Source organism: Dryobates pubescens, chromosome 19 (genome assembly GCF_014839835.1).
Source record: "Dryobates pubescens isolate bDryPub1 chromosome 19, bDryPub1.pri, whole genome shotgun sequence".
NCBI lineage: Eukaryota > Metazoa > Chordata > Aves > Piciformes > Picidae > Dryobates > Dryobates pubescens.
The window spans coordinates 2,948,256-2,975,244 of NC_071630.1; the positions used below are offsets into that span (position 1 = coordinate 2,948,256).

General features: G+C 67.3%; 1 protein-coding gene across 1 annotated transcript in view; it reads right to left on the reverse strand.

The window, feature by feature from the left end:
- The window catches only part of PLEKHG4 (pleckstrin homology and RhoGEF domain containing G4), a 97,280-nt gene that overhangs the window by 3,969 nt on the left and 66,322 nt on the right, over nucleotides 1–26,989 (reverse strand). The window contains exons 16-22 of the mRNA XM_054170292.1: nucleotides 11,664–12,091; nucleotides 11,142–11,525; nucleotides 8,079–8,328; nucleotides 5,320–5,409; nucleotides 4,073–4,297; nucleotides 2,829–2,999; nucleotides 474–651 (exon numbers count right to left, since the gene is read on the reverse strand). Coding sequence (XP_054026267.1) covers nucleotides 474–651; nucleotides 2,829–2,999; nucleotides 4,073–4,297; nucleotides 5,320–5,409; nucleotides 8,079–8,328; nucleotides 11,142–11,525; nucleotides 11,664–12,091 — 1,726 coding nt within the window. The remainder of the gene's footprint in view (nucleotides 1–473; nucleotides 652–2,828; nucleotides 3,000–4,072; nucleotides 4,298–5,319; nucleotides 5,410–8,078; nucleotides 8,329–11,141; nucleotides 11,526–11,663; nucleotides 12,092–26,989) is intronic.

Below are 26,989 nucleotides of genomic sequence, written 5' to 3' on the forward strand. Positions count from 1 at the left end.
AGCCCAGGAGGGGTTTCAAAGCCCTGGAGCTGTGGTGCTGAGGGCCACAATGTGGGGCTGGGGGCCAGGACGTGGTGCTGGGGGCCAGGACGTTGGTGCTGGGGGCCAGGACGTGGTGCCCTGGCAGCGCCGGGCTGGACCTGATGACCTTAAAGGTCTTTCCCAACCCAAACCATTCTGTGACTGTAAGCTGCTGAGGAGCGGGGCTGGGGGTCAGGGCTGGGGGGCAGGGCTGGGGGGCAGGGCTGGGGGGCAGGGCTGGGGGCAGGGCTGGGGGGCAGGGCTGGGGAGCAGGGCTGGGGGGCAGGGGAGGGCCACGGCCAGCCGAGCCCAGCGCATGCCGCGGGGGCCGCCGGCCAGCAGGGGCCGCAGGGAGCCGCCGGCCGCGCAGGAGCCGCCTGCGCGCCAGGCTCCAAGCCTCCGGGGGGCTCCCGCAGGCCGGGCGGCACAGGCGCCCCGGGAAGGAGCCGCACCTTTGTTGCGGGCCGCCTGCTGCCAGAGGATCCGGGCGATGTCAGCCGTCCAGGCCTGCTTGGTGTCGGCCGAGCTGGCCTGCAGCGTGTAGGTGTCGCTGGACTTGCGGCGCCGGAACCAGATCTCGAAGCGCAGCCCGCTGTCCCCGCAGCTCTCCGTCAGCCCCACGTCGGCAGTCTGCAGCAGCAGGGGGAGAGCAGCGCAGCTGCAGCCACCGGGGCTGGGAAACACCTCGGGGGGGGGTCACAGAATCCCACAGGATCTCAGGGGCTGGGAGGGACCTGCAGAGCTCATCGGGTCCCAGCCCCACCTGGAGCAGGTCACACAGAGCACATCCTCCCCGCTCCCAACCTGCCCTTCCCAAGCTTCCCCAGAGGTCCCTCCCAACCCTGCTCAGCTGCTGGGATGCTGCAGTGCTGGAAGCTCCTCTGGGGGTCAAAGCTGCTCCTGTGCTCCCCTCAGGATCACCCAGGAGACCTTCAGCTGTGCTTGCTGAGAGCTGCTTGCTGCAGCCTCAGTGTGCAGCCTGCAGCTGCTCCTGGCTTTGGTGTCTCCAGAGCTGAGCTGTGCTGCCCCAGCTTGGCTTCAGTGGCCTGGAGTGAGGCTGGCTGACAGCACAGACATTGTTCACTAGGCCAAGGCTGTGCCCTGGGCCCAGCTTTGCTGCCCCCACAAGAGAATCACACAGAGCCACAGGATGTGAGGGGCTGGAAGGGACCTCCAGAGCTCCTCCAGGCCCAGCCCCCTGCCAGAGCAGCAGCACCCAGAGCAGGGCCCCCAGGAACACATCCAGGGGGGGTTGAATGTCTCCAGGGAGGGAGACTCCACAGCCCCCTGGGCAGCCTGCTCCAGGCCCCTGGCACCTCACAGGGGAAACATTTTCCTCCTGTTGCCATGGAGCTTCCTCTGCCTCAGCTTCCACCACTGCCCCTGGTGCTGGCATTGGGCAGCCCCCAGCAGAGCCTGGCTCTGGGCATCACCCTGCACAGCTTCAGCACCAGCAAGGAGCTCACCCTCAGGCTGCTCCCAGCCCCAGAGCCCTCAGCTCCCTCAGGCTGCTCCAGAGCCCTCAGCTCCCTCAGGCTGCTCCCAGCTGCAGAGCCCTCAGCTCTGTAAGGAAGGGCTTCCTAATATCTGACCTAAACCTACCCTGGCACAGCTTCAGGCCATGCCCTCTTGCCTGTCCCTAGTTGCCTGGGGGCAGAGCCTGACCCCCACCTGACTACAACTCCCTTTTCAGTACTTGTGGGGAGTGAGAAGGTCTCCTCTGTCCCCCCTTCTCTAGCCTCAACACCCCCAGCTCCCTCAGCCTTTCCTCACAGGACTTTCTCCAGGCCTCCAGGAGAATCAACTCAGAAAGCAGCAAGGGAAGTGTGGCCAGCAGGGCTGGGGAGGTTCTCCTGCCCTGCTCTGCCTGCTGAGCCCACAGCTGCAGGGCTGTGCCCAGCTCTGGGCTCCCCAGGGCAAGGGGGACAGGGAACTGCTGGAGGGAGTCCAGCAGAGGCTGTGAGGATGCTGAAGGGCCTGGAACAGCTCTGCTGTGGAGGAAGGCTGAGAGCCCTGGGGGTGTTTGGTCTGGAGAGGAGAAGGCTGAGAGGGGATCTATAAATAGCTGAGGGCTGGTGGCCAGGAGGGAGGTGCCAGGCTCCTTGGGGTGGTGCCCAGGGACAGCACAAGGACCAAAGGGGATGAGCTGGAGCCCAGGAGGCTCCACCTCAGCATGAAGAGAAAGTTGTTTGGTGTGAGGCTGCTGGAGGCCTGGAGCAGGCTGCCCAGAGAGGTTGTAGAGTCTCCTTCTCTGGGGACTTCCAGCCCCTCCCTGGATGTGTTCTGTGTGCCCTGCCCCGGGTGCCCTGCCCTGCCAGGGGGTTGGACTCCACCTCCAGAGCTCTCTTCCAATCCCAACCATTCTGTGATTCTATGAAGTGGGACTCCAGCAGGAGCAGGAAGGGGAAACTCTGCCTGTGCCCTGTATCAGAGCTGTCCCCAGCTCAGCAGACCCAACAGGATGGAGCCTGAGGGTCTGGGCAGGCACAGGGCTGGCCACAGCTGAGCAGTGACACCGCAGGCACCGAGCTCCTGGTGCTTCACCAGGGCCAGCACCACCTCCCTGCCACACAGACACACACAGAGACACACAGACACTCTCTGCCCTTCCCTCAGAAGATCCTGGCCCCACACCCCCCAGCACTGACTGCTGCCAGCAGTACTCTCTTCTGGAGAAGGCTTAGCCCCGGTGTGAGCAGCTCTGCTGCTGAAGGGCCTCCTGCTGGCCTCCTCCAGAGCCAGGCAGCCGCGGGGACAGCAGGCAGGGTCCCTCGGTGCAGCAGGGGGAGCTGCAGGGCTGTCCTTACCTTGATGGAATGCTTGTAGATGTACACATCGAAGCCACCCTCGATCCTCTTGGGCTTGCTGAAGAGGATGAGGTCCTCGAAGAGGAAGACGTGGCGCTGGCACTTCCTGCGGCCCAGCCAGACGGTGAACTCGTCCTGCCTCACCAGCTGCCCCTGCTCCTTCAGGTTCACCTGCACACAGGGGCAAGCTGCTCACCACCCCAGCAGCAGCACCAGGGCCAGGCAGCCTCAGCCTGCAGAGCAGGGGAGCCACGGGGCTGCGGCCCGGCTGGTGGAGCAGCAGCGGCTCCCGGCCACCTTAGAAGGGCTCTTCAGCAGGCAGGGCCGGGTGGCACTGCCAGGGGCCCCGGTGCCAGAGCTCAGGGGAGAGCTGCACCTCTCCCCCAGGCACAGCCCACACCTGGCCCTCTGCTGTCACCCCCTGCAGATCTGGGACAAGGCCCAGCAGGCAGAGCATTAGCACAAGGGGCAGGGGAGAGCTGCAGAGGAAAGGAGCTCTGTCACACTGCCGGGGTGGGCAGGCAGCTCTCCCTGCCCCAGGGCCAGCTTCCTCCAGCCTGAGCCATGGGGTTTCTCCTGCTCCAGTGCTGCACTGGTCATGCTTCCCCCTGAAGTGCCACCTAGCTGCTTTTGGCCTAGCCCTGGGGCATCACCTTCAGCTTACATCCCCTCTTGGAAAAGGGAGCTGTCAGACCGGGAGTGTTTGGAGCAGGGCCAGGGGGGGATGGTTTGCAATGGAAGAGAGAGATGCAGGGTGGAGAGGAGAAATATTTGACACTGAGGGTGGGAAGAGCCTGGCTGAGGCTGCCCAGAGAGGTGGGAGCTGCCCCATGGCTGGCAGCAGTGCAGGTGAGGCTGTCTGGGGGCTCTGGCTGCAGCTGCCCCTGGTGCCTGCAGCGAGGTCGGACTGGATGACCTTGACAGGTCCCTCCCCAAAGCAGCCTAAGAAGCTGCCTGAGAGCCCTCTCCCCAGCTCACAAGAGATGAGAGGGCCCAGCAGGACAGCAGCTGCAAGGGCTGCCAGGCTGCCTCACCTCCCCAGCAAGCAGCTGGGAGTGTGCCCAGCAGCTGCCCCAGCGGAGCCCCCCGCGCCCTCCCGCGCCCACCCTGTGCCGGCAGGCGGCACCCCGGCCATGGGGGCAGGCTGAGCTGGGGGGGGGGGGGGAGGGGAGCTCACCCCCCCCCCCCATCCAAAGCCCCCAGGCCTGGGGAGGGGGAAGGGGCTGGGGGGCAGGGGGACCCACGTCGCAGTCGCGGATGGCGTCCATGGCCAGCAGGTCGTTGCCGTGGCGCAGCTGGAACTTCACCATCTCCTGGGCGGCGCGCAGGTAGCCCAGCTCCTGCTCCTGCGCCTCGCTGCACGCCTTGGTGAGGTCCTTCAGCAGCAGGGCGTACTTGCTCATCCTCTGGATGGGTTTCAGCAGGTAGGAGGCCAGGTCCATCTTGTCCCCAAGCTGCACCTGCTTGAACTGGGAACGGCAGCGGCGTGAGGGTGGCAGCCGCCCGCCCCGAGCCCCAGCCTGCAGCCCTGCCTGGGACAGCGAGAGGCAACCAGCAGCAGTGCTGCTGTGGACACGGACTCAAGCTGCTCCAGGGGCAGTTTAGGCTTGAGGGGAGGAGAAAGTTCCTCACAGAAAGAGAATTGGCCACTGGAACCCCAGCGCTGGAAGGGAGCTCAAGGCTCAGCCAGCTCCCAGCCCCTGCCATGGGCAGGGACACCTCACCCCACAGCAGGTTGCTCACAGCCACCTCCAGCCTGGCTGCAAACACCTCCAGGGCTGAGCAGGAGGCTTCCACCACCTCCCTGGGCAGCCTGGGCCAGGCTCTCACCACCCTCCTGCCCAACAACTTCTTCCTCACAGCCAATCTCCAGCTCCCCACTTCTCCTTTTGCTCCATCCCCCCCACTCCTGGCCCTCCCTGGCACCCTCCAAAGTCCCTCCCCAGCTTTCCTGCAGCCCCCTGCAGCTCCTGGAAGGCCACCAGAAGGTCTCCCTGGAGCCTTCTCCTCTGCAGCCTGCACAACCCCAACTCTCTCAGGCTGTGCTCAGAGCAGAGCAGCTCCAGCCCTCTGCTCCCCCTCCTGGCCCTGCTCTGGACACCTTCCAGCCCCTCCAGAGCCTTCCTGGCACAGAGGCTCCAGAGCTGGGCACAGAGCTGCAGCTGTAGCCTCACCACATTGTGAGAATGTGCTGCCCAGGGAGGTGGTGGAGTCCCCATCCCTGGAGGGGTTCAGAAAAGGCTTGGATGTGGCACTTGGAGCCATGTTGAGTGCTCAGGGGGTGTTGGGTGCTGTGTCACAGGTTGGACTTGCTGAGCTCTGAGCTGGTTATTCTGTGACTCTGTGTGCTGGGCTCCCTTCCACTCAGCACCCCTCTGCCCCCCGGGCCAGCAGAGAGCTGTGCCAGGAGAAGAGGCTGTGCTGGGCCTCCAGCTGGGCAGCTCAGGGAGGCCAGGGGCAGCAGAAGGGTGGTGCAGGTGCTGGGCCTTACCTTGAAGAAGCTGTTCCCATGGCTGGCCAGCAGCGCGTCCGACTTGGGCTTGTTCTTGCTGTACAGAGCGTACATCCCGAACTGGTCCTTCTGCAAGACACAGCCACCCCCTGTCAGCCACCCCCACCCCCTGTCAGCCACAGCCACCCCCTGAGAGCCACAGCCACCCCCTGTCAGCCACAACCACCCCCTGAGAGCCACTGCCACCCCCTGTCAGCCACAGCCACCCCCTGTCAGCCACTGCCACCCCCTGTCAGCCACAGCCACCCCCTGTCAGCCACAGCCACCCCCTGAGAGCCACAGCCACCCCCTGTCAGCCACAGCCACCCCCTGAGAGCCACAGCCACCCCCTGTCAGCCACAACCACCCCCTGAGAGCCACTGCCACCCCCTGTCAGCCACAGCCACCCCCTGTCAGCCACTGCCACCCCCTGTCAGCCACCACCACCCCCTGTCAGCCTCAGCCATCCCCCTGTCAGCCACAGCCATCCCCCTGTCAGCCACAGCCATCCCCCTGTCAGCCACTGCCACCCCCTGTCAGCCACTGCCACCCCCTGTCAGCCACCCCCACCCCTTGTCAGCCACCCCCACCCCCTGTCAGCCACCCCCACCCCCTGTCAGCCACAGCCACCCCCTGTCAGCCACCCCCACCCCCTGTCAGCCACAGCCACCCCCTGTGAGCCACCCCCACCCCCTGTCAGCCACAGCCACCCCCTGTCAGCCACCCCCACCCCCTGTCAGCCACAGCCACCCCCTGTCAGCCACTGCCACCCCCTGTCAGCCACAGCCAACCCCTGTCAGCCACCCCCACCCCCTGTCAGCCACAGCCACCCCCTGTCAGCCACTGCCACCCCCTGTCAGCCACAGCCACCCCCTGGGAGCCACTGCCACCCCCTGAGAGCCACAGCCACCCCCTGTCAGCCACAGCCACCCCCTGTCAGCCACCCCCACCCCCTGTCAGCCACCCCCACCCCCTGTCAGCCACCGCCACCCCCTGTCAGCCACTGCCACCCCCTGTCAGCCACTGCCACCCCCTGTCAGCCACCCCCACCCCCTGTCAGCCACCCCCACCCCCTGTCAGCCACAGCCACCCCCTGTCAGCCACCCCCACCCCCTGTCAGCCACAGCCACCCCCTGAGAGCCACTGCCACCCCCTGGGAGCCACTGCCACCCCCTGTCAGCCACCCCCACCCGCTGTGGGCCACAGCCAGCACACAGTGGCAGCCATGGCCTTGGCTGGGTCACTGTAGTGCGTTCTGCCCTGGGCAGGCTGCTCCTGGGAGATACCAGGAGTGGTTTTCCTTCTGGGAGTGGTCTTTGCCCTCCTGCTGCTGCAGCAATTAGGACTTTCTGATCCCACTCTTCTGTTGCCCCCCCAGCAGCCCAACAGGAGCTGTTCAGCTGGTAGCAGCCAAGGCATGGAACAGCTGAGCTCAAGAGCAGAGCCCCAGGCTTCCCCCCAGCAGCCCTGCCCAGGAAGGGCAGCAGGTCTGCAGCTCTCCACTCAGAGCTGTTGCACAGGGACAGCACAGAGAGCAGCCAGGGTGAGGAGGGCCCTGCAGAGGCAGCTGGGCTCTAAGGAGCAGACACTTGGCCTCCCTGGCAGTGTCTCTCTGGCAGCAAACAGCAACAGTGAAGGCAAAGCCTTGCAAAGCCATCCCAGTCCCACCAAGCATTTGAGCTGCCAGGGGACAAACTGCTCAGGCTGGCAGGAGCTGGGCTGGTTCAGCCTGGAGAGGAGAAGGCTTAGGGGAGACCTTATCAGCACGGAGCAGTGCATGGAGGGTGGCTGCAAGGAGCCCCAGGGAGGAGACAAGGGGTGAGGAGGGCAGGTTCCTGCTGGGGAGACTCCCCTTGAGCTCCAGCAGGAGAGATTTCCCCCTGGGCACAGCCAGGCACTGGGATCAGCTCCCAGGGGCAGCAGTGGAGTGCCCTGCAGTGGGCACTTTTAGTGCCCAGCTTTCCAGGCAGAGGAGAGCCCAGCCCAGCCTAGCCCAGCCCAGCCCAGCTGAGGTGCGCCCAGCCCCGCCGAGGAGCGCTCAGCCCAGCCAAGCCCAGCCCAGCCCAGCCGAGGTGCGCCCAGCCCCGCCGAGGAGAGCCCAGCCCAGAGGACAGCTCAGCCCCGCCGAGGAGAGCCCAGCCCCGCCGAGGAGAGCCCAGCCCAGAGGACAGCCCAGCCCCGCCGAGGAGAGCCCAGCCCCGCCGAGGAGAGCCCAGCCCAGAGGACAGCCCAGCCCCGCCGAGGAGAGCCCAGCCCAGAGGACAGCCCAGCCCCGCCGAGGAGAGCCCAGCCCAGAGGACAGCTCAGCCCCGCCGAGGAGCGCCCAGCCCCGCCCAGGAGAGCCCCGCCCCGCCGAGGAGCGCCCAGCCCCGCCGAGGAGCGCCCAGCCCAGAGGACAACTCAGCCCAGAGGACAGCTCAGCCCAGAGGACAGCTCAGCCCCGCCGAGGAGAGCTCAGCCCAGAGGACAGCTCAGCCCCGCCGAGGAGAGCCCAGCCCCGCCGAGGAGCGCCCAGCCCAGAGGACAGCTCAGCCTAGCCGAGGAGAGCTCAGCCCAGAGGACAGCTCAGCCCCGCCGAGGAGAGCCCAGCCCCGCCGAGGAGCGCCCAGCCCAGAGGACAGCTCAGCCCAACCGAGGAGAGCCCAGCCCCGCCCCGGAGAGCCCCGCCCCGCCCCGCCCCGGAGAGCCCCGCCCCGCCCCGCCCCGGAGAGCCCCGCCCCGCCCCGCCCCGGAGAGCCCAGCCCAGCGGCGGGGCTTACGTGTCGCAGGAAGCAGTGGCTGACGCGCAGCGGGTGGTTGCAGCAGCTCTCCAGCTCCCGCAGGAAGTACTGGCTGTGGAAGCCGTAGAGCTTCTCCAGGTTGCCGAAGATGACGCTGCGCTTGCCGCGCAGGTCCTGCGGCAGGTCCGGGCGCTCCATCTCGGGGAAGTAGCTGTCGATGATGTAGCAGAGGGAGCGCACGTACTCCCGCTCCGTGCTCACCATCTCCTCGATGATGTGCCGCAGCTTGCTGCAGACGGGAGACAAAGCCGGCGGGGGGCTGCGGCGGCACAGCGCTGCCTGCCGAGCCACAGCCCCTGCGGAGGCGCTCCCGCAGACCCAGCACCGAGGAGGAGGAGGAGGGCGATCCCTCAGCCCAGCTGCCTGCCCCTGGTGTGCCCTGTCCAGTTCTGGGCTCCCTGGCCCGAGGGGGACAAGGAACTGCTGGAGAGAGTCCCACAGAGGCTGTGAGGATGCTGAAGGGCCTGGAAGAGCTCTGCCGTGGAGAAAGGCTGAGAGCCCTGGGGGTGTTTGGTCTGGAGAGGAGAAGGCTGAGAGGGATCTGATCAATGTCTATAATCAATGGCTATAAGTGTCTGAGGGCTGGGTGCCAGGATGAAGGTGCCAGGCTCTTCTGGGTGGTGCCCAGGGACAGCACAAGGGGCACTGGGGATGAGCTGGAGCCCAGCAGGTTCCACCCCAGCATGAGGAGAAACTTCTTTGGTGTGAGGCTGCTGGAGGCCTGGAGCAGGCTGCCCAGAGAGGCTGTGGAGCCTCCTGCTCTGGGGACTTTCAAGCCACCCTGGCTGTGTTCCTGTGTGCCCTGCCCTGGCAGGGGGCTTGGAGTGGATGATCTCCAGAGGCCCCCTCCAACCCCTACTGTTCTATGATGCTGTGGCCCTGAGCACTGGCAAAGCTCAGAGCTGCTCCAAGGACTTTGTGCCAGGCTTTTTTGTTCAGCCAGCCAGGCTGGGGGTGGTCCTGACCCAGCCTCAGCAGGACACACACCTGAGCCCCCCCAGCCCCTCTTCCACACACAACAGTGTCCCACAAAGGGCTGCACTCCCTGCAGGACCCAGAACTTCTCTGGGGAGGAGCCAGGCAGCCTGGTGTCTGGGGGTGCTGTGGGGGATGGTGCTGGCCTAGGGGGACCCCAGGCTCTGGGGCCAGCTGCTGTTGGGTCTGTCCCAGTCACGGGGGGGTGGGGGAAACAAAGCTGCTGTGGCTTCCCCAGCACCCAGCAGCTCCTCTGAAGGGATCCCTCAGAGGTACTCGAGGTTTCCACTGTGAGGCAGTGCAGCACCACACAGCAACCACTCCGAGGTGTTCCTCCCTGCCCTGCCTCTCGGCTTCCCCCCAGCCAGAGGATCCAGCAGCAGGATTGCCTCAGTGCCCAGCGGTGCTCCCACCTCAGGGCAAGGGATGAGCCTCAGGGGAAGGACTGCAGAGGTCCCTGACACAGAACCACAGAAGGGCCCGGGCCAGAAGGGAGCTCCAGAGCTCATCCAGGCCAACCTGCACCCAGCAGGGACATCCCCAGCTGGAGCAGGCTGCCCACAGCCCTCTCCAGCCTCACCTTGAACATCTCCATGGCTGGGGCCTCAACCACCTCCCTGGGCAGCCTGTGGCAGGGCTGCAGCAGCCTCCTGCTGCAGAACTTGTTCCTCACATCCAGTCTCAATCTGCTCTGCTCCAGGCTGAAGCCATTGCCCCTGGGCCTGGCCCTGCAGGCCTTGGGGAACAGTCTCTCTCCATCCCTCCTGTAGCTCCCTTCAGCTCCTGGCAGGCTGCTCTGAGGTCTCCCTGGAGCCTTCTCCTCTCCAGGCTGAACACCCCCAGCTCCCTCAGCCTGGCCTCCCAGCAGAGCTGCTCCAAGCCCCTGAGCATTCTCCTGGCCTCCTCTGGAGCCTCTCCATCAGCTCCTGGTCCTCCCTGTGCTGAGGATTTCCCTGTCCCCAGCAACCCTGCTCAGAGCAGAAGCAGTGGAGGAGCTTTGTGGTTCCCCCCCAAATCCAGTATCCATTTCTCATCCCTGCCACTGATTTGTTTCATTTTTGGTTACCTTTCCACCCAGAGCAGCTCAAAGCCCTGCCTGGTGACCGCCCTCAGGAACACCTCCAACCCCTGGGCTCTCCCTAGCCTGGGCAACATTGCAGTTGAGACCAGCAAGGCAGCTGAGATCCTCAAAAGGAGAGAGAAGAGCCAAGCCAGCTGCTGGTCACCCACAGCAAGATGTCAGTCCTGAAGGGCAACACAAACACTGCTGCTGGGGCAGCAGCCCCCCACCCACAGCCCCCTCCAGAGTTGTGCAGGATGCTGCTCTGTGCTTCTGCTCTCCCACTGCAACCATCCCACTGGTCTGCTGGGACCCCAAACCCTGGCCCTCCAGTGCCAGCAGTGCTCTGGAGGCAGCTCTGGAGGCATTCAACGCCCCTCTGGATGCATTCCTGTGGGACCCATTCCAGGGGCTCCTGCTCTGGCAGTGGGGTTGGACTCTCAAGTAGGAAAAGACCTCCAAGATGATCATCATCAACCCAACAGCACCATGGCTACCAAACCATGTCCCAGAGTGAGGGGGCCACAGCTTGCTGCTTCTGGAGGCCTACAAGAAAGCTGGGGAGGGACTTTGGAGGGTGCCAGGGAGGGACAGGACTGGGGGGGGATGGAGCAAAAGGAGAAGTGGGGAGCTGGAGATTGGCTGCGAGGAAGAAGTTGTTGGCCAGGAGGGTGGTGAGAGCCTGGCCCAGGCTGCCCAGGGAGGTGGTGGAAGCCTCCTGCTCAGCCCTGGAGGTGTTTGCAGCCAGGCTGGAGGTGGCTGTGAGCAACCTGCTGTGGGGTGAGGTGTCCCTGCCCATGGCAGGGGCTTGGAGCTGGCTGAGCCTTGGGGTCCCTGCCAGCCCTTAACATTCTGTGGTTCTGTGTTCAGAGACTCCCTTCTCCTGCCTGAGATCTGCTCTCTGCCTCCTGCCCGGGGTCCCAGGCCATGGGGGCCCAGCTGCTGCCCCTCAGCCGCTGCCCCTCAGCCGCTGCCCCTCAGCCGCTCGCAGCCTGCCGGCCACTCACCTGCCCCAGCTCTTGGCTTCGGCGGCGGGGGGGCAGCCCCTCTGTCCCTCCAGCAGGCAGTCAGCAGCCCAGCTGTGCACAGCTGGCTGCCTCAGGGCGAAGGTCCTGTCCACCAGCTCGGTGCTGCTCACCTCCAGCCCCTTGATGAAGACGCCGGTGTTGCCGTACCTGGCCGGCTCGCTCAGCGCCCGCTGGCAGCTGGGCCACAGGCTCTCGCCGCAGGGCAGGTCGAAGCTCTGCGCCTTCCTCAGCGCCCTCCTGGCAGGCAGCCTGCCGGGGGCTGGGGTGGGCACGCAGCAGGGCTTCACCTCCAGCGTTTCCAGGATGTTCTCCAGGTCTGGCTTCTCCTCGGGCAGCTTGGGAGACCTGGAGGCTGAGGGGACCCTGCCGGCGAGCGGGCCGGGAGCAGCTTGGCAGGGCAGCTCCTCCCCAGCAGGGACCTCTCCGGGGCAGCTGAGGGAGGAGGAGGAGGAGGAGGAGGAAGGAGCTCTCTCTTTCGGCCGCCCTGGGGAGCCCCCGGGCCTGCTGTGGCAGGGGGACCCCGCGGCGCTGGAAGTCCTGTCCCAGGGGGCGGCGGGGGCGGCCCCTTCCGAGTGCCTGCGCCGCGCCGCGCCGCGGGGCTCGCCGGCGGCCCCGGGCTGCTCCCCGGCCGCCGCCCCGCGCTCCAGCGAGCGCCTGGTCCTCAGCGCCGCCTCCAGCTTCTTCTCGAACACCAGCTTGGTCTCCTGGCACTTGGCCCAGGCGAACTGCCACTGCTTGAGGCCGCGGTCGCTCTTGAGCTCGCAGGCCAGCTCCTTCATCTCCTGGAAGCGGGCGTCGCTGATGTCGGGGTGCTGCCCCTTGTAGCTCTGCAGGCAGCGCAGGACGGCGGCGCAGCGCTCGGCGGAGCCGCACTCCTCCATGCTGACGCCGGCCAGGTGCCGCATCCCCTCCAGCGCCCACTCGTAGGCCTGCGGGGACAGAGCGCAGGCAGCGGCGGCTCAGAGCGGGGCCGGCCCGCGGGCAGCCCAGCTGGGTGCCGGAGAAAGGAGCAGTGTGCGGCCCCGGGGGTGAGGAGCCGGGCGGGGGGGACCCTCCTCAATGGGGCTCTGACAGCGCACAACAAACAGCTCCTTATTGACAGCGCTTCAGCTGCGCTGCTGCCCCAGCAGCACCAGCACCCTGCCTGCCCCAGCACCACCAGCACCCTGCCTGGCCCAGCACCACCAGCACCCTGCCTGCCCCAGCAGCACCCTGCCTGCCCCACCACCCTGCCTGCCCCAGCACCACCAGCACCCTGCCTGCCCCAGCACCACCAGCACCCTGCCTGCCCCAGCAGCACCAGCACCCTGCCTGCCCCAGCAGCACCCTGCCTGCCCCAGCACCAGCAGCACCCTGCCTGCCCCAGCACCACCAGCACCCTGCCTGCCCCAGCACCAGCAGCACCCTGCCTGCCCCAGCAGCACCCTGCCTGCCCCAGCAGCACCCTGCCTGCCCCACCACCCTGCCTGCCCCAGCACCAGCAGCACCCTGCCTGCCCCAGCACCAGCAGCACCCTGCCTGCCCCAGCACCAGCAGCACCCTGCCTGCCCCAGCAGCACCCTGCCTGCCCCACCACCCTGCCTGCCCCAGCACCACCAGCACCCTGCCTGCCCCAGCACCACCAGCACCCTGCCTGCCCCAGCATCAGCAGCACCCTGCCTGCCCCAGCACCACCAGCACCCTGCCTGCCCCAGCACCAGCAGCACCCTGCCTGCCCCAGCAGCACCCTGCCTGCCCCAGCACCAGCACCCTGCCTGCCCCTGCACCAGCACCCTGCCTGCCCCAGCACCAGCAGCACCCTGCCTGCCCCAGCACCACCAGCACCCTGCCTGCCCCAGCACCAGCAGCACCCTGCCTGCCCCAGCACCAGCAGCACCCTGCCTGCCCCAGCACCAGCAGCACCCTGCCTGCCCCAGCAGCACCCTGCCTGCCCCAGCACCACCAGCACCCTGCCTGCCCCAGCATCAGCAGCACCCTGCCTGCCCCAGCACCACCAGCACCCTGCCTGCCCCAGCACCAGCAGCACCCTGCCTGCCCCAGCAGCACCCTGCCTGCCCCAGCACCAGCACCCTGCCTGCCCCTGCACCAGCACCCTGCCTGCCCCAGCACCAGCAGCACCCTGCCTGCCCCAGCACCAGCACCCTGCCTGCCCCAGCACCAGCAGCACCCTGCCTGCCCCAGCACCAGCACCCTGCCTGCCCCTGCACCAGCACCCTGCCTGCCCCAGCACCAGCACCCTGCCTGCCCCAGCACCACCAGCACCCTGCCTGCCCCAGCACCACCAGCACCCTGCCTGCCCCAGCAGCACCCTGCCTGCCCCAGCACCACCAGCACCCTGCCTGCCCCAGCAGCACCCTGCCTGCCCCAGCACCACCAGCACCCTGCCTGCCCCAGCAGCACCCTGCCTGCCCCAGCACCACCAGCACCCTGCCTGCCCCAGCACCTGCCCCAGCACCCTGCCTGCCCCAGCACCACCACCCTGCCTGTCCCAGCACCAGCACCCTGCCCGCCCCAGCACCAGCACCCTGCCTGCCCCAGCACCACCCTGCCTGCCCCAGCACCACCTCCCTGCCTGCCCCTGCACCCTGCCTGCCTCCACCACCCTGCCTGCCCCAGCACCAGCACCCTGCCTACTCCTCCACCCTCCTGCCTGCTCCACCACCCTCCTGCCTGCTCCTGCATCCCCCTGCCCAGCTGCTGGGCTGGGGACAGCCAGGGGAGCCACCACTGCTGTGTGGGTGGGAGCTGAGTGCCAGCACAGGAGGGGCAGCAGCCTGCAGCCTGAGCAGAGTCTCTGCAGGGCCAGGTTCCAGCACAGCTCTCTCAGCACATGGCTGCTGGGAGCTGCAGCTGCAGGGCACGTGCAGCCAGCAGCATTACTCATGCAGGCTGAGAGGAGCTGCTCACACAGCACAGCAGCTGCTGAGGGGAAAAGGCTTCTGCAGCAGCTCCCTCTCTTGCCATCACCCTGCCAAGCATGGCACCAGGCCCCTGACCTGCCTCTCCTGCCCCCTGGGCACTGCTGGGGTGGGAAGCGGTGGGCAGAGGCCATGGCAGCCTGGGCAGGAAGCCCCAGGAGGATGAATGCCTGATGAGGAAGGTTCCCTTGGAGGCAGGAGGCCATCAGGGGAGGTGCAGCAGAGCCACAGAGCAGGGGCAGATGGCTCTGTTCTGCTGGGGGTGTGGAGCTGCCCCCTCCCAGCCAAGGGCAGCCCCTGCCAGCCCTGCCCAGAGCAAGGCCACAGTGTGGGCTGAGGAGACACAACCTTGGATGAGGCCCTGAGCAGCCTGCCCCAGGTCCCTGCCCCTGCCCCTGCTCCTGCCAGAGGTTGGAACTGGGAGATGTTTCAGGTCCCTTCCAAGCCAAACCCTTCTCTGGTACTCTGATCTCAGCCCTCAGGCTGCAGAGAGGGATGGGGGGTCCCAGGCCAAGGCTGCAGCCCCCTTGCTCGCTGGCAGGAAGAGCTGAGCTCAAAAGGTAGACAGGACCCCGAGTGAGGGTGCTGAGAGCAGCCCCAGCCTGGCCTTGACAGCAGCCAGAGGGGAAGGCAGGCAGCCTGGGAAGGCCTCCCCTGGGGCTGGGGCCCTCCCTGCCCAGAAGGGAGGCAGCAGAGAGGCTTCTCCTCCATCTAGGAAGCCCTGCAGATCTGTGTGGGGCCACCTGCAGCAGGGCTGTGGCTGCCCCCTGCCTGGAGGTGCTGAGGAGCAGGCTGGATGAGGCCTGGAGCAGCCTGGGCTGGGGGGAGGGGTCCCTGGCCAGGGCAGGGGGCTGGAGCTGGCTGAGCTCTGAGCCCCCTCCCAACCCAACCCATTCTGAGAGGCTGAGTCCAGGATCCTGCTCCTGTCAGCCCTTGGCATGGCAGCTCCTCCAGGACCAGGCAGGGGACACCCAGGAGGGAACAGCCTCATGCAGGCAGGGCTGCTGCTGTCACCCCTGGCCTGGGGGGCTGCCAAACCATGCTCAGCCAAGCCAGGAGGGGGCTGGGAGGCTTTGGGGGAGCAGACAGCCCTACAGCTTCCCCTGCACAGCTGAAGAGCTGCTGGGACCCCACAGGAGGCTCTCTCTCTGTGCTGGGACCCCACAGGAGGCTCTCTCTCTGTGCTGGGACCCCACAGGAGGCTCTCTCTCTGTGCTGGGACCCCACAGGAGGCTCTCTCTCTCTGCTGGGACCCCACAGGAGGCTCTCTCTCTCTGCTGGGACCCCACAGGAGGCTCTCTCTCTGTGCTGGGATCCCACAGGAGGCTCTCTCTCTGTGCTGGGACCCCACAGGAGGCTCTCTCTCTGTGCTGGGACCCCACAGGAGGCTCTCTCTCTGTGCTGGGACCCCACAGGAGGCTCTCTCTCTGTGCTGGGACCCCACAGGAGGCTCTCTCTCTGTGCTGGGACCCCACAGGAGGCTCTCTCTCTGTGCTGGGACCCCACAGGAGGCTCTCTCTCTGTGCTGGGACCCCACAGGAGGCTCTCTCTCTCTGTGCTGGGACCCCACAGGAGGCTCTCTCTCTGTGCTGGGACCCCACAGGAGGCTCTCTCTCTCTGCTGGGACCCCACAGGAGGCTCTCTCTCTGTGCTGGGACCCCACAGGAGCTCTCTCTCTGTGCTGGGACCCCACAGGAGGCTCTCTCTCTGTGCTGGGACCCCACAGGAGCTCTCTCTCTCTGCTGGGACCCCACAGGAGGCTCTCTCTCTCTGCTGGGACCCCACAGGAGGCTCTCTCTCTCTGCTGGGACCCCACAGGAGGCTCTCTCTCTGTGCTGGGACCCCACAGGAGGCTCTCTCTCTGTGCTGGGACCCCACAGGAGGCTCTCTCTCTGCTGGGACCCCACAGGAGGCTCTCTCTCTCTGCTGGGACCCCACAGGAGGCTCTCTCTCTCTGCTGGGACCCCACAGGAGGCTCTCTCTCTCTGCTGGGACCCCACAGGAGGCTCTCTCTCTGTGCTGGGACCCCACAGGAGCTCTCTCTCTCTCTGTGCTGGGACCCCACAGGAGCTCTCTCTCTCTGCTGGGACCCCACAGGAGCTCTCTCTCTGTGCTGGGACCCCACAGGAGCTCTCTCTCTCTGCTGGGACCCCACAGGAGGCTCTCTCTCTCTGCTGGGACCCCACAGGAGCTCTCTCTGCTGGGACCCCACAGGAGGCTCTCTCTCTGCTGGGACCCCACAGGAGCTCTCTCTCTCTGCTGGGACCCCACAGGAGCTCTCTCTCTGCTGGGACCCCACAGGAGCTCTCTCTCTGTGCTGGGACCCCACAGGAGGCTCTCTCTCTGTGCTGGGACCCCACAGGAGGCTCTCTCTCTGTGCTGGGACCCCACAGGAGGCTCTCTCTCTGTGCTGGGACCCCACAGGAGGCTCTCTCTCTGTGCTGGGACCCCACAGGAGCTCTCTCTCTGTGCTGGGACCCCACAGGAGCTCTCTCTCTCTCTGCTGGGACCCCACAGGAGGCTCTCTCTCTGTGCTGGGACCCCACAGGAGGCTCTCTCTCTGTGCTGGGACCCCACAGGAGGCTCTCTCTCTGTGCTGGGACCCCACAGGAGCTCTCTCTCTGTGCTGGGACCCCACAGGAGGCTCTCTCTCTCTCTGCTGGGACCCCACAGGAGCTCTCTCTCTGTGCTGGGACCCCACAGGAGGCTCTCTCTCTGTGCTGGGACCCCACAGGAGCTCTCTCTCTGTGCTGGGACCCCACAGGAGCTCTCTTTCTGTGCTGGGACCCCACAGGAGGCTCTCTCTCTGTGCTGGGACCCCACAGGAGGCTCTCTCTCTGTGCTGGGACCCCACAGGAGGCTCTCTCTCTGTGCTGGGACCCCACAGGAGCTCTCTCTCTGTGCTGGGACCCCACAGGAGGCTCTCTCTCTGTGCTGGGACCCCACAGGAGGCTCTCTCTCTGTGCTGGGACCCCACAGGAGGCTCTCTCTCTGCTGGGACCCCACAGGAGGCTCTCTCTCTGTGCTGGGACCCCACAGGAGGCTCTCTCTCTGCTGGGAAGCTGGCTCTGGATGCAGGCAGGAAGCAGCCTGGACCTCAGCTTTTGATCTTTACAGCCAAGCAGTTACTGAAGCTCTCAATTAGAGGCTTGAAGACAAAGCTGCTTCCTGCACACCCAGGGCTGACCCCATCCAGCAGCTCTGAGTGAGGAGTCAGCAACAGGTTGGTCCTGCCAGGCTGCCCCAGGGAGCCAGGGCCTCTGGGGCCCTGCTGTGCCCCAAGGCAGAGCCAGCAGCTCCCCTGGAGCACGGTGCCACCCCCAAGCCCATCACCTCATCAAGGAGAAGCTTGTTTGGTGGGAGGCTGCTGGAGTGGGGCAGGCTGCCCACAGAGCTTGGGGAGGCTTCTCTGGAGAGCCTCCAACCCCCCCTGGCCACTGTGCCCCTGGGCAAGCTTGCTGGGGGTGCCCTGCTGGGGCAGGGGCTTGGCCTGGGTGGGAGGCTTCCACCACCTCCCTGGGCAGCCTGTGCCAGGCTCTCCCCAGCCTCCCTGCCAACCATTCCTTCCTCCTCTCCACTCTCCCTCTGCCCTCTGCCAGCTCCAAGCCATTCTCCCTGCTCCTGGCACTCCCAGCCCTTGACCACAGTCCCTCCCCAGCTCTCCTGCAGCCCTTCAGCTCCTGCAAGGTTGCTCTGAGCTCTCCCTGCAGGCTGCACAGCCCCAAGCCTCCCAGCCTGGCCCCACAGGGGAGGCTCTGCAGCCTCTCAGCATCTCTGTGGCCTCCTCTGGAGCCTCTCCAGCACCTCCAGGTCCTTGTTCTGGAGGCTCCAGAGCTGGAGGCAGTGCTGCTGCCTCTCCCCTCCGTGCTGCTGCCTCCCCTCTCTGTGCTGCTGCCTCTCCAAGCTTCCCTTGGGTCACACAACTCTTTGGGTTGGAAATGCCCTCTGGGATCATCCAACCCAACACCAACCCCACCCTGGGCACCAACCCCTGCCCCCAGTGCCATGGCCACAGGGCTCTGCAACCCCTCCAGCCATGGGGACTCCACCACCTCCCTGGGCAGCCTCTGCCAGGCCCTGACCCCTCTGGCACCAAAGGAATTGTTTCTCCTCTCCAACCTCAGCCTCCCCTGGCACAGCTCCAGGCCAGGTCCTCTCCTTCCATCCCCTGAGCCTGGGGAGCAGAGTCCAGCCCCAACCTCCCTGCAGCCTCCTCTCAGGGAGCTGCAGAGAGCAAGGAGGTCTCCCTCAGCCTCCTCTGCTCCAGGCTGAACCCCCCCCAGCTCCCTCAGCTGCTCCTCCCCAGCCCTCTCCTCTTAGACCCTTCCCTGGCCCTGCCCCAGGCTCCTCAGGGCCCTGCTGGGAGTGAGGAGCCCAGAGCTGGCCCCAGCCCTGCCTGGGATCCATTAGCAGCAGAACCCAAAACTCATCCAAAGTGCCTCCTAAGTGGGATGCAGCTGGGAGAAGCTTGGCCCCACACACCAGGAGCCCTCCTGGAATGAAGAGCTGAAGCCTTTCTGAGGGGCTGTGCAGCCCCCAGGGCCTCCCCCCTGCCCCCCAGGGAGGCCAGGCCACTGAGAGCAGCAGCTTGCCCGGCAGGAGCTGCTCAGGAACACACACTGCAGGCCCTGCATTTGCACTCCTGCAGGGCCAGAGGCTGTGCAAGCACTGCAGGAGGCCCAGGGAGCAGGGCCAGGAGCAGGCTGCAAGCTGCCTGCAGCTCAGGACGAGGAAGGACGACGCTGAGATGGCCACAGCAGGGCAGGAGGCAGCCCTGGAGCAGGCTGCCCAGAGAGGCTGTGGAGCCTCCTGCCCTGGAGACTTCCAGCACCCTCTGCATGTGGCCCTGGGGGCCCTGCCCTGGCAGGGGGCTGGGACTGGCTGATCTCTGCAGCCCCCTGCCAACCCCTCCCATGCTGTGATGCCCGGGGGAGGGGGGAGGCAGCCCCGGGCAGGGCAGGGGGAGGGGGGAGGCAGCCCCGGGCAGGGCAGGGGGAGGGGGGAGGCAGCCCCGGGCAGGGCAGGGGGAGGGGGGAGGCAGCCCCGGGCAGGGCAGGGGGAGGGGGGAGGCCGCCCCGGGCAGGGCAGGGGGGAGGGGGAGGCAGCCCCGGGCAGGGCAGGGGGGAGGGGGAGGCAGCCCCGGGCAGGGCAGGGGGGAGGGGGAGGCAGCCCCGGGCAGGGCAGGGGGAGGGGGAGGCAGCCCCGGGCAGGGCAGGGGGGAGGGGGAGGCAGCCCTGGGCAGGGCAGGGCAGGGGGGAGGCAGCCCCGGGCAGGGCAGGGGGGAGGGGGAGGCAGCCCCGGGCAGGGCAGGGGGGAGGGGGAGGCAGCCCCGGGCAGGGCAGGGGGAGGGGGGAGGCAGCCCCGGGCAGGGCAGGGGGTCTCAGCACACCGCCGTAGGATGCTCACCAGAGCAAGCTGCTTGGAAAGCCTCCTGCAGCAGCTCTCTGGGTGAGCACCACCGGAGCCCAGCAAGCTCTCTGCTCCCCCCGGGGGCAGCCAGGCCGGACAGGGCCGGCAGAGGCTAATGACAGGAGAAGGGAAGGGGGTGGGATGGGATGGGATGGGATGGGATGGGATGGGATGGGATGGGATGGGATGGGATGGGATGGGATGGGATGGGAGCTGCAGCTGCCTTCCTGCCCACAGCCCCCGGGGCCGGGGGCGGCTCAGGACGCTGTGTCCCTCCCTCCCTCCCTCCCCTGCAGGCAGCCCCGGGGCAGCTCCAGCAGCAACCTCTTGACTCAGGAAGTGAATCAGAGAGTGGCTCAGCTCGGGAGGGACCTCAGAGCTCATCAGCTCCAAGCCCCTGCCGTGCCCAGCAAAGCCTCTGCCCCAGGCCTGGCTGCTCACCCAGCCTGGCCTGCAACACCCCCAGGCAGGAGGCAGCCACAGCCTCCCTGGGCAGCCTGGGCCAGAGCCTCAGCTCCCTCCTGCTGGAGAGCTTCTGCCTCAGCTCCACTCTGACCCTGCTCTGCCTCAGCTCCAAACCCTTCCCCCCTGGCCTGGCTCCAGACCCCCTCAGCCAAAGTCTCTCTGCAGCCTCCCTGCAGGATCCCTTCAGGTGCTGGCAGCAGCTCTGAGGTGCCCCTGGAGCCTTCTCCTCTCCAGGCTGAACACCCCCAGCTCCCTCAGCCTGTGCTCCCAGCAGAGCTGCTCCAAGCCCCTGAGCATTCTCCTGGCCTCCTCTGGAGCCTCTCCCTCAGCTCCAGGCCCTCCCTGTGCTGAGGGCTCCAGAGCTGCCCCCAGCACTGCAGGGGAGGTCTGAGCAGGGCAGAGGCAGAATCCCCTCTCTGGCTCTGCTGGCAGTGCTGCTTTGGCTGCAGCCCAGGCTGGGATTTGCCTTCTGGGCTGCAGTCTCCCCCTGCCTGCTCCTGCCCAGCTTCTCCCCCACCAGCACCCCCAAGGCCTTCTCCTCAGGGCTGCTTTCTCCCCTCTGCTCCCCCAGCCTGCCCTGCCAGTGAGGATTGCTCTGGCCCAGGTGCAGAGCCCTGCCCTTGCTCTTGTTGGACCTCAGGAGGTTCCCCTGGGCACCACCTCTCAGCCTGCCCAGGTCCCTCTGGATGCCCTCCTGCCCCTCTGGGCTGCTGACACAGCTTGGGGGCAGGAGGAAGAGGAGGGCAAGGGCAACACATGTGCAGCCTTCTCTTCGTGACAGGGAGAAGTCTCCACTCTGGGCAGAGCCAAGGCCTCACCTCACCAGCTCCAGGACCCAGTCCCAGGCAGAGGAGTCAGCACAGCTGGCACCCTGCCCCCCAGCAGCCTGACCCCTGCACCAACCCCTTGGGCTAGGAGGCTTCATGGCAGGGCCAGGGCTGGGGGTTTGCATGCTCCAGCTTCACTCTGCCCTGACAGCCACAGCCCTGTGCTGCACAAACAGCCTGAGACCTCAGGCCAGGCTGGGGCTGGGGCTGGAGCCTCCCCAGGCCAGGCTGGGGCTGGGGCTGGAGCCTCCCCAGGCCAGGCTGGGGCTGGGGCTGGAGCCTCCCCAGGCCAGGCTGGGGCTGGGGCTGGAGCCTCCCCAGGCCAGGCTGGGCTAAGCTGGCTCCAGGGGAGGGGGAAGGTGGTTCCTGTCTGCTCTGGCTCCCTGCTAATGAGGTCCTCCAAGCCCAGCTGGGGGTTGTGAAAGCTCCACAGGGCCCTGGGCCAGGGGAGGGGAGCAGGGCTGCTTGCTCTGTAGCCTTCAGTGCCCTTTCCCCTGGGACAAGCTGAGCCAAAGGCCACTGAATTATTCAGTGAGGTGCTGGGATCGTTTCTGCCTTGAAACTGAAGCCAGGCACCCTGCAGGGGGCTGCAGGAAAGCTGGGGAGGGACTTTGGAGGGTGCCAGGGAGGGCCAGGACTGGGGGGGATGGAGCAAAAGGAGAAGTGGGGAGCTGGAGATTGGCTGTGAGGAGGAAGTTGTTGGGCAGGAGGGTGGTGAGAGCCTGGCCCAGGCTGCCCAGGGAGGTGGTGGAAGCCTCCTGCTGATGCCTGGAGGTGTTTGCAGCCAGGCTGGAGGTGGCTGTGAGCAACCTGCTGTGGGGTGAGGTGTCCCTGCCCAGGGCAGGGGGTTGGAGCTGGCTGAGCCTCGGGGTCCCTTCCAGCCCTGCCATCTCTGGGGGTCTGGGATACAACCCCCAGCTCAGGAGCACTCAAGGAGGTACTCAGGGGATCCAACACTGTGGAGCAGCCCAGAGAGCCCAGGCAGAGGCAGGGGGGGCACAGGCGGGGGGGGGGCAGAGGCAAGGGGGGGCAGAGGCAGGGGGGCTCGGGAAGGGCTCTGTCCATCTGTCCAGGCCTTTGCTATGCAGATGCAGCCTTTGTGAGCCCCAGCCCCATCTGTGCTCCCCGGGGGAGCTTCCCCTCCAGGCTGCTCCCAGCGGCTCCACCGCACTGCCTGACCGCAGGCAACTGCAGCCCGCAGGGGGCTGCCGGCGGCCAGCTGGATGCCAGCACAGAAGCACTCAGGAGAGGCTGGCACCGCCTGCACTGCCAGCCCAGCACCCACAGCCAACAGCCTGCACAGGGGCACCGGGCTGGGGGCAGCTGAGCTCTGCCAGCAGCAGCTCCCAGCCCCCCAGGTGCAGCTCAGCTGAGCAGGGCTGAGCCTGCTGGCAGGAAAAGCTGCTGGCCTGCCACTGCTGCCTGGCACTGCTGTCAGCCTGGCACTGCTGCCTGCCCCTGCTGCCTGGCACTGCTGCCAGCCTGCCACTGCTGTCAGCCTGGCACTGCTGCCTGCCACTGCTGTCAGCCTGGCACTGCTGCCTGCCACTGCTGCCTGGCACTGCTGTCAGCCTGGCACTGCTGCCAGCCTGCCACTGCTGCCTGGCACTGCTGTCATCCTGCCACTGCTGCCTGCCTGCCACTGCTGCCAGCCTGCCACTGCTGCCTGCCTGCCACTGCTGCCTGGCACTGCTGTCAGCCTGGCACTGCTGTCAGCCTGGCACTGCTGTCAGCCTGGCACTGCTGCCTGGCACTGCTGTCAGCCTGGCACTGCTGCCTGGCACTGCTGTCAGCCTGGCACTGCTGCCTGGCACTGCTGTCAGCCTGGCACTGCTGCCTGGCACTGCTGTCATCCTGCCACTGCTGCCTGCCTGCCACTGCTGCCTGCCACTGCTGCCTGCCACTGCTGCCTGCCTGCCACTGCTGTCATCCTGCCACTGCTGCCTGCCACTGCTGCCTGCCTGCCACTGCTGTCATCCTGCCACTGCTGCCTGCCTGCCACTGCTGTCAGCCTGCCACTGCTGCCTGCCACTGCTGCCTGCCACTGCTGCCTGCCACTGCTGTCAGCCTGCCACTGCTGCCTGCCACTGCTGCCTGCCTGCCACTGCTGCCTGCCTGCCACTGCTGCCTGCCTGCCACTGCTGCCTGCCCCTGCTGCCTGCCTGCCCCTGCTGCCCCCTGCCTCCAGCCAGCTGTCAGTGATGCTCACAGGCAGCCAAGGCCAGCCAGGAGCACTCCCTCCCTGCCCAGGGTGAGGGCAGAGGCTGCCCTCAGCTCCCCAGAGGACGCTCCCCTGGCTCTGCAGGGCCTCCTCCTGCTGCTGTGCCCCCAGCGAGGGCAGGATCCAGCCCAGCAGGAGGGAGGGCCCCGGGCAGAGCTCCAGGCTTCGCTCCCTGCACAACGCCAGGCACACCCCAGGGGCCTCAGACCGCCCTGCAGCAGGGCCTGAGGGCTGGGAGAGGAGCTCAGGAGCGGCCCAGCCCCTGGAGCCCTCCCTCCGACTGCACACTGCTCGGCCTCAGCAGCTCCCGGCCCTCACTGCCTGCCTGCTGCCCTGCAACACCGGGCACAGCCTGGGCTGCAACCAGGGAGGAGCACCAGGAGCATCTCCTGCTGCCTGGGCACACAGCCTGGGTACACAGCACACAGCCTGGGCAGCAGAACACAGCCTGGGCACACAGCACACAGCCTGGGCACACAGCACACAGCCTGGGCACACAGCTGGGCACCAGCACACAGCCTGGGCAGCAGAACACAGCCTGGGCAGCAGCACACAGCCTGGGCAGCAGCACACAGCCTGGGCACACAGCACACAGCCTGGGCACACAGCTGGGCACCAGCACACAGCCTGGGCACACAGCCTGGGCACACAGCCTGGGCCCTGCTGGTGCCAAGGCACACACTGGGGAGGTACAGCCTGGGCACCAGCACACAGCCTGGGCACCAGCAGAGCCAGAGAGGGGATCCTGCCCCTGGGCTCTGCTCAGACCTCCCCTCCAGCCCTGCCTCCAGCTCTGCTGTCCCCAGCAGCAGGAGGCCACAGAGCTGTGGAGGGAGGCCAGGGGAGGCCACAGAGATGCTGCCAGGGCTGGAGCAGCTCTGCTGGGAGCACAGGCTGAGGGAGCTGGGGCTGTGCAGCCTGGGGAGGAGAAGGCTCCAGGGGGAGCTCAGAGCTGCTGCCAGCAGCTGAAGGGATCCTGCAGGGAGGCTGCAGAGAGACTTTGGCTGAGGGGCTCTGGAGCCAGGCCAGGGGGGAAGGGTTTGGAGCTGAGGCAGAGCAGGGTCAGAGTGGAGCTGAGGCAGAAGTTGTGCAGCAGGAGGGAGCTGAGGCTCTGGCCCAGGCTGCCCAGGGAGGCTGTGGCTGCCTCCTGCCTGGGGGTGTTGCAGGCCAGGCTGGGTGAGCAGCCAGGCCTGGGGCAGGCAGAGCCTTCTCTGGGCACGGCAGGGGCTTGGAGCTCTTGAGGCCTCTTCCAGGCTGAGGCTCTCTGTGCTCTAGCAGTGAATCCCTGGGGAATTCCCAACCCAGTCTGCAGCTCAGCAGGTTGGGAAGAGAGAGGAGCAGGGCAGAGCTGCCCCAGCTCAGCTGCAGCTGTTGGTGTGCAGGGACCCAGCTCAGGCTGCAAGGGAAAGCAGAAACTTCCTGATCCATAAACACCCTTGGGGGGGAAACAAACAGCAGAGCCTCAGTCACCGGGGGAGAAGGCTGCTCCAGCCCAGCCCTGGCAGGAAGCAGAGGGAGAGATTTCAGGCATTAACCTTGCATGAACTCAGCCAGAAGATGGAGCTGCTACCCTGGGGGCTCTGCTCCCCCTCCCCCTGCAGCCCGGGGCTGAAAGAGGACACCCTTGCAACGGGAGAGCAAATCAGGCTGCCCAGGGCACGACCTGAGCAGGGAAAGTGAGGAGGCAGAGAGGAGGCAGAGCTGAGCCAGCTGCTGCCAGCCCCTGCTGAGCCCACACGGCCTGCCCAGGGAGCTGCTGCAGCCCCCAGCCCTGCAGAGCCTCTGGGGGGCTGCAGATGTGGGGCTGGGGGCTGCTCTTGAGGACTTGTGAGGCTGCTGCTTGCACTCCATGAGCTGGAAGGTGCAACCTGAGCCACTCCTTGGCTCTGGAAAGCAAAGCTCCCAGCAGCAGGGAGGCCTAGCACCAGCCCCTGCAGGCCCCTGGCATCTTACCACAGCAGCACAGAGCTGGCAGGGCTGGCAGGGAGCTCAGGGCTCAGCCAGCTCCAAGCCCCTGCCATGGGCAGGGACACCTCACCCCACAGCAGGTTGCTCACAGCCACCTCCAGCCTGGCTGCAAACACCTCCAGGCATCAGGAAGAGGCTTCCACCACCTCCCTGGGCAGCCTGGGCCAGGCTCTCACCACCCTCCCGGCCAACAACTTCTTCCTCACAGCCAATCTGCTCCATCCCCCCTGTCCTGTCCCTCCCTGGCACCCTCAGAAGTCCCTCACCCCTCAAGATGACCTTCATCACCCTCATCACCAGGGCCAGGCTGCTGGAAGCTGCTAGTGGGGAATGCTGTGCAGCCTGTGCCCAGAAGAGCCAAGCCAAGGCCTGGAGGAGGCAGAGGTGCCAAGCCCCTGCAGTGCCAGCACAGCCCTCACCTGCTCAGGGCTGCTGGGCCCAAAGCCACCCTCTGAGCTGCAGGGCTGTGAGCAGGACAGCAGCGGTGACACAGAGCCCAGCCCCTGCTGCTGGTCACACTGCAGGGTGGCACAAACAGCTCCACCCTGCCCTTGGGCTGGCAGGGACCCCAGAGCTCAGCCAGCCCCAGCCCCCTGCCAGGGGCAGGGACCCCAGAGCTCAGCCAGCCCCAGCCCCCTGCCAGGGGCAGGGACCCCTCCCCCCAGCCCAGGCTGCTCAAGGCCTCATCCAGCCTGGTCCTGAGCACCTCCAGGCAGGGGGCAGCCACAGCCTCCCTGGGCAGCCTGTGCCAGGCTCTCCCCACAGCCTCCCTGGGCAGCCTGTGCCAGGCTCTCCCCACAGCCTCCCTGGGCAGCCTGTGCCAGGCTCTCCCCACAGCTTCCCTGGGCAGCCTGTGCCAGGCTCTCCCCACCTTCAGCCTTCCTCCTCTCCACTCTCAGTCTGCCCTCCTCAGGGTTCAATCCCTTCCCTCTCAGCAGTTCTCCTTCTCTGGCACCCCTCAGGTCAGCTGCTCCTCCCAGGGCTGGGCACACTGTGCCAGCCAGCAGGCTCTCACTCACTCAGGACAGGAGCCCAGCAGCCCTCTGAGCAGCGGGGGGCAGCAGCCTCCTCCCTGTGCTGTCCACAAGCTCTCAGAGAAGCCTGAGCCAGCCCCCCGGGGTAGCCCTGGGAGCACACAGCCCCCCCGGCAGCAGCTTGTGGCTGGAGCCCCCCGGCAGCCCCAGGCGGGAAGCTCTGCAGAGAGGGAAGGAGAAGCAGGCAGGGCTGCCGCCGGGGCCCCGTCCCGGCACAGGCAGCAGGCGCCCGGAGCTCTCCGCTCGGCGCCCGGGAGCCTCCTCCCGCCGGCTCCCCCCCGCCCCGACCCACCTGGCAGCTCGGCCGGGGCCGGCCGGGCGCTCCCGGGAGGCTCTGCCGCGCCGTCCGCCGCCGCGCCCGGGCAGGGGCAGGCGGAGAAGGGGCCGGGGGCGGCGGGGGGAAGGGCCCCGAGCCCCCGGGCCGGCAGCGCTGGCGCAGGGGCCGCAGCACAGCAGGGTTGGCCTCCCGCGGCCGCGATGGGGAGGCGCTGCCAGGAGCCCAGGAGGGCAGCAGCCCTCCCCCGGGCCGGGCGGGCGCCTCCCTCACTCGCCCAGGGCTTTGTTTTGCAAGCCACAGAGAACAAAGTGAAGGAGGAGGAGGAGGAGGAGGAGGAGGCGCTGCGGGGGCAGGGGCAGAGCGGCTCCAGCAGGGCTCCAGCGCAGGTGAGGAGGAGCTGGGCAGAGCCCTGCTGCCCCCAGCACAGCCCCGGAGCAGCGGCTGGGCTCGGAGGGGACCTCCCCAGCCCCTGCCGGCGGCGGGGACCGACCGAGCCCGGGGACCCCCCCGAGCCCCTGCCGGCGGCGGGGACCGATCGAGCTCCTGCCGGCGGCGGGGACCGATCGAGCCCCTGCCGGCGGCGGGGACCTCCCCCAGCCCCTGCCGGCGGCGGGGACCTCCCCCAGCCCCTGCCGGCGGCGGGGACCTCCCCCAGCCCCTGCCGGCGGCGGGGACCGACCCAGCCCCTGCCGGCGGCGGGGACCGACC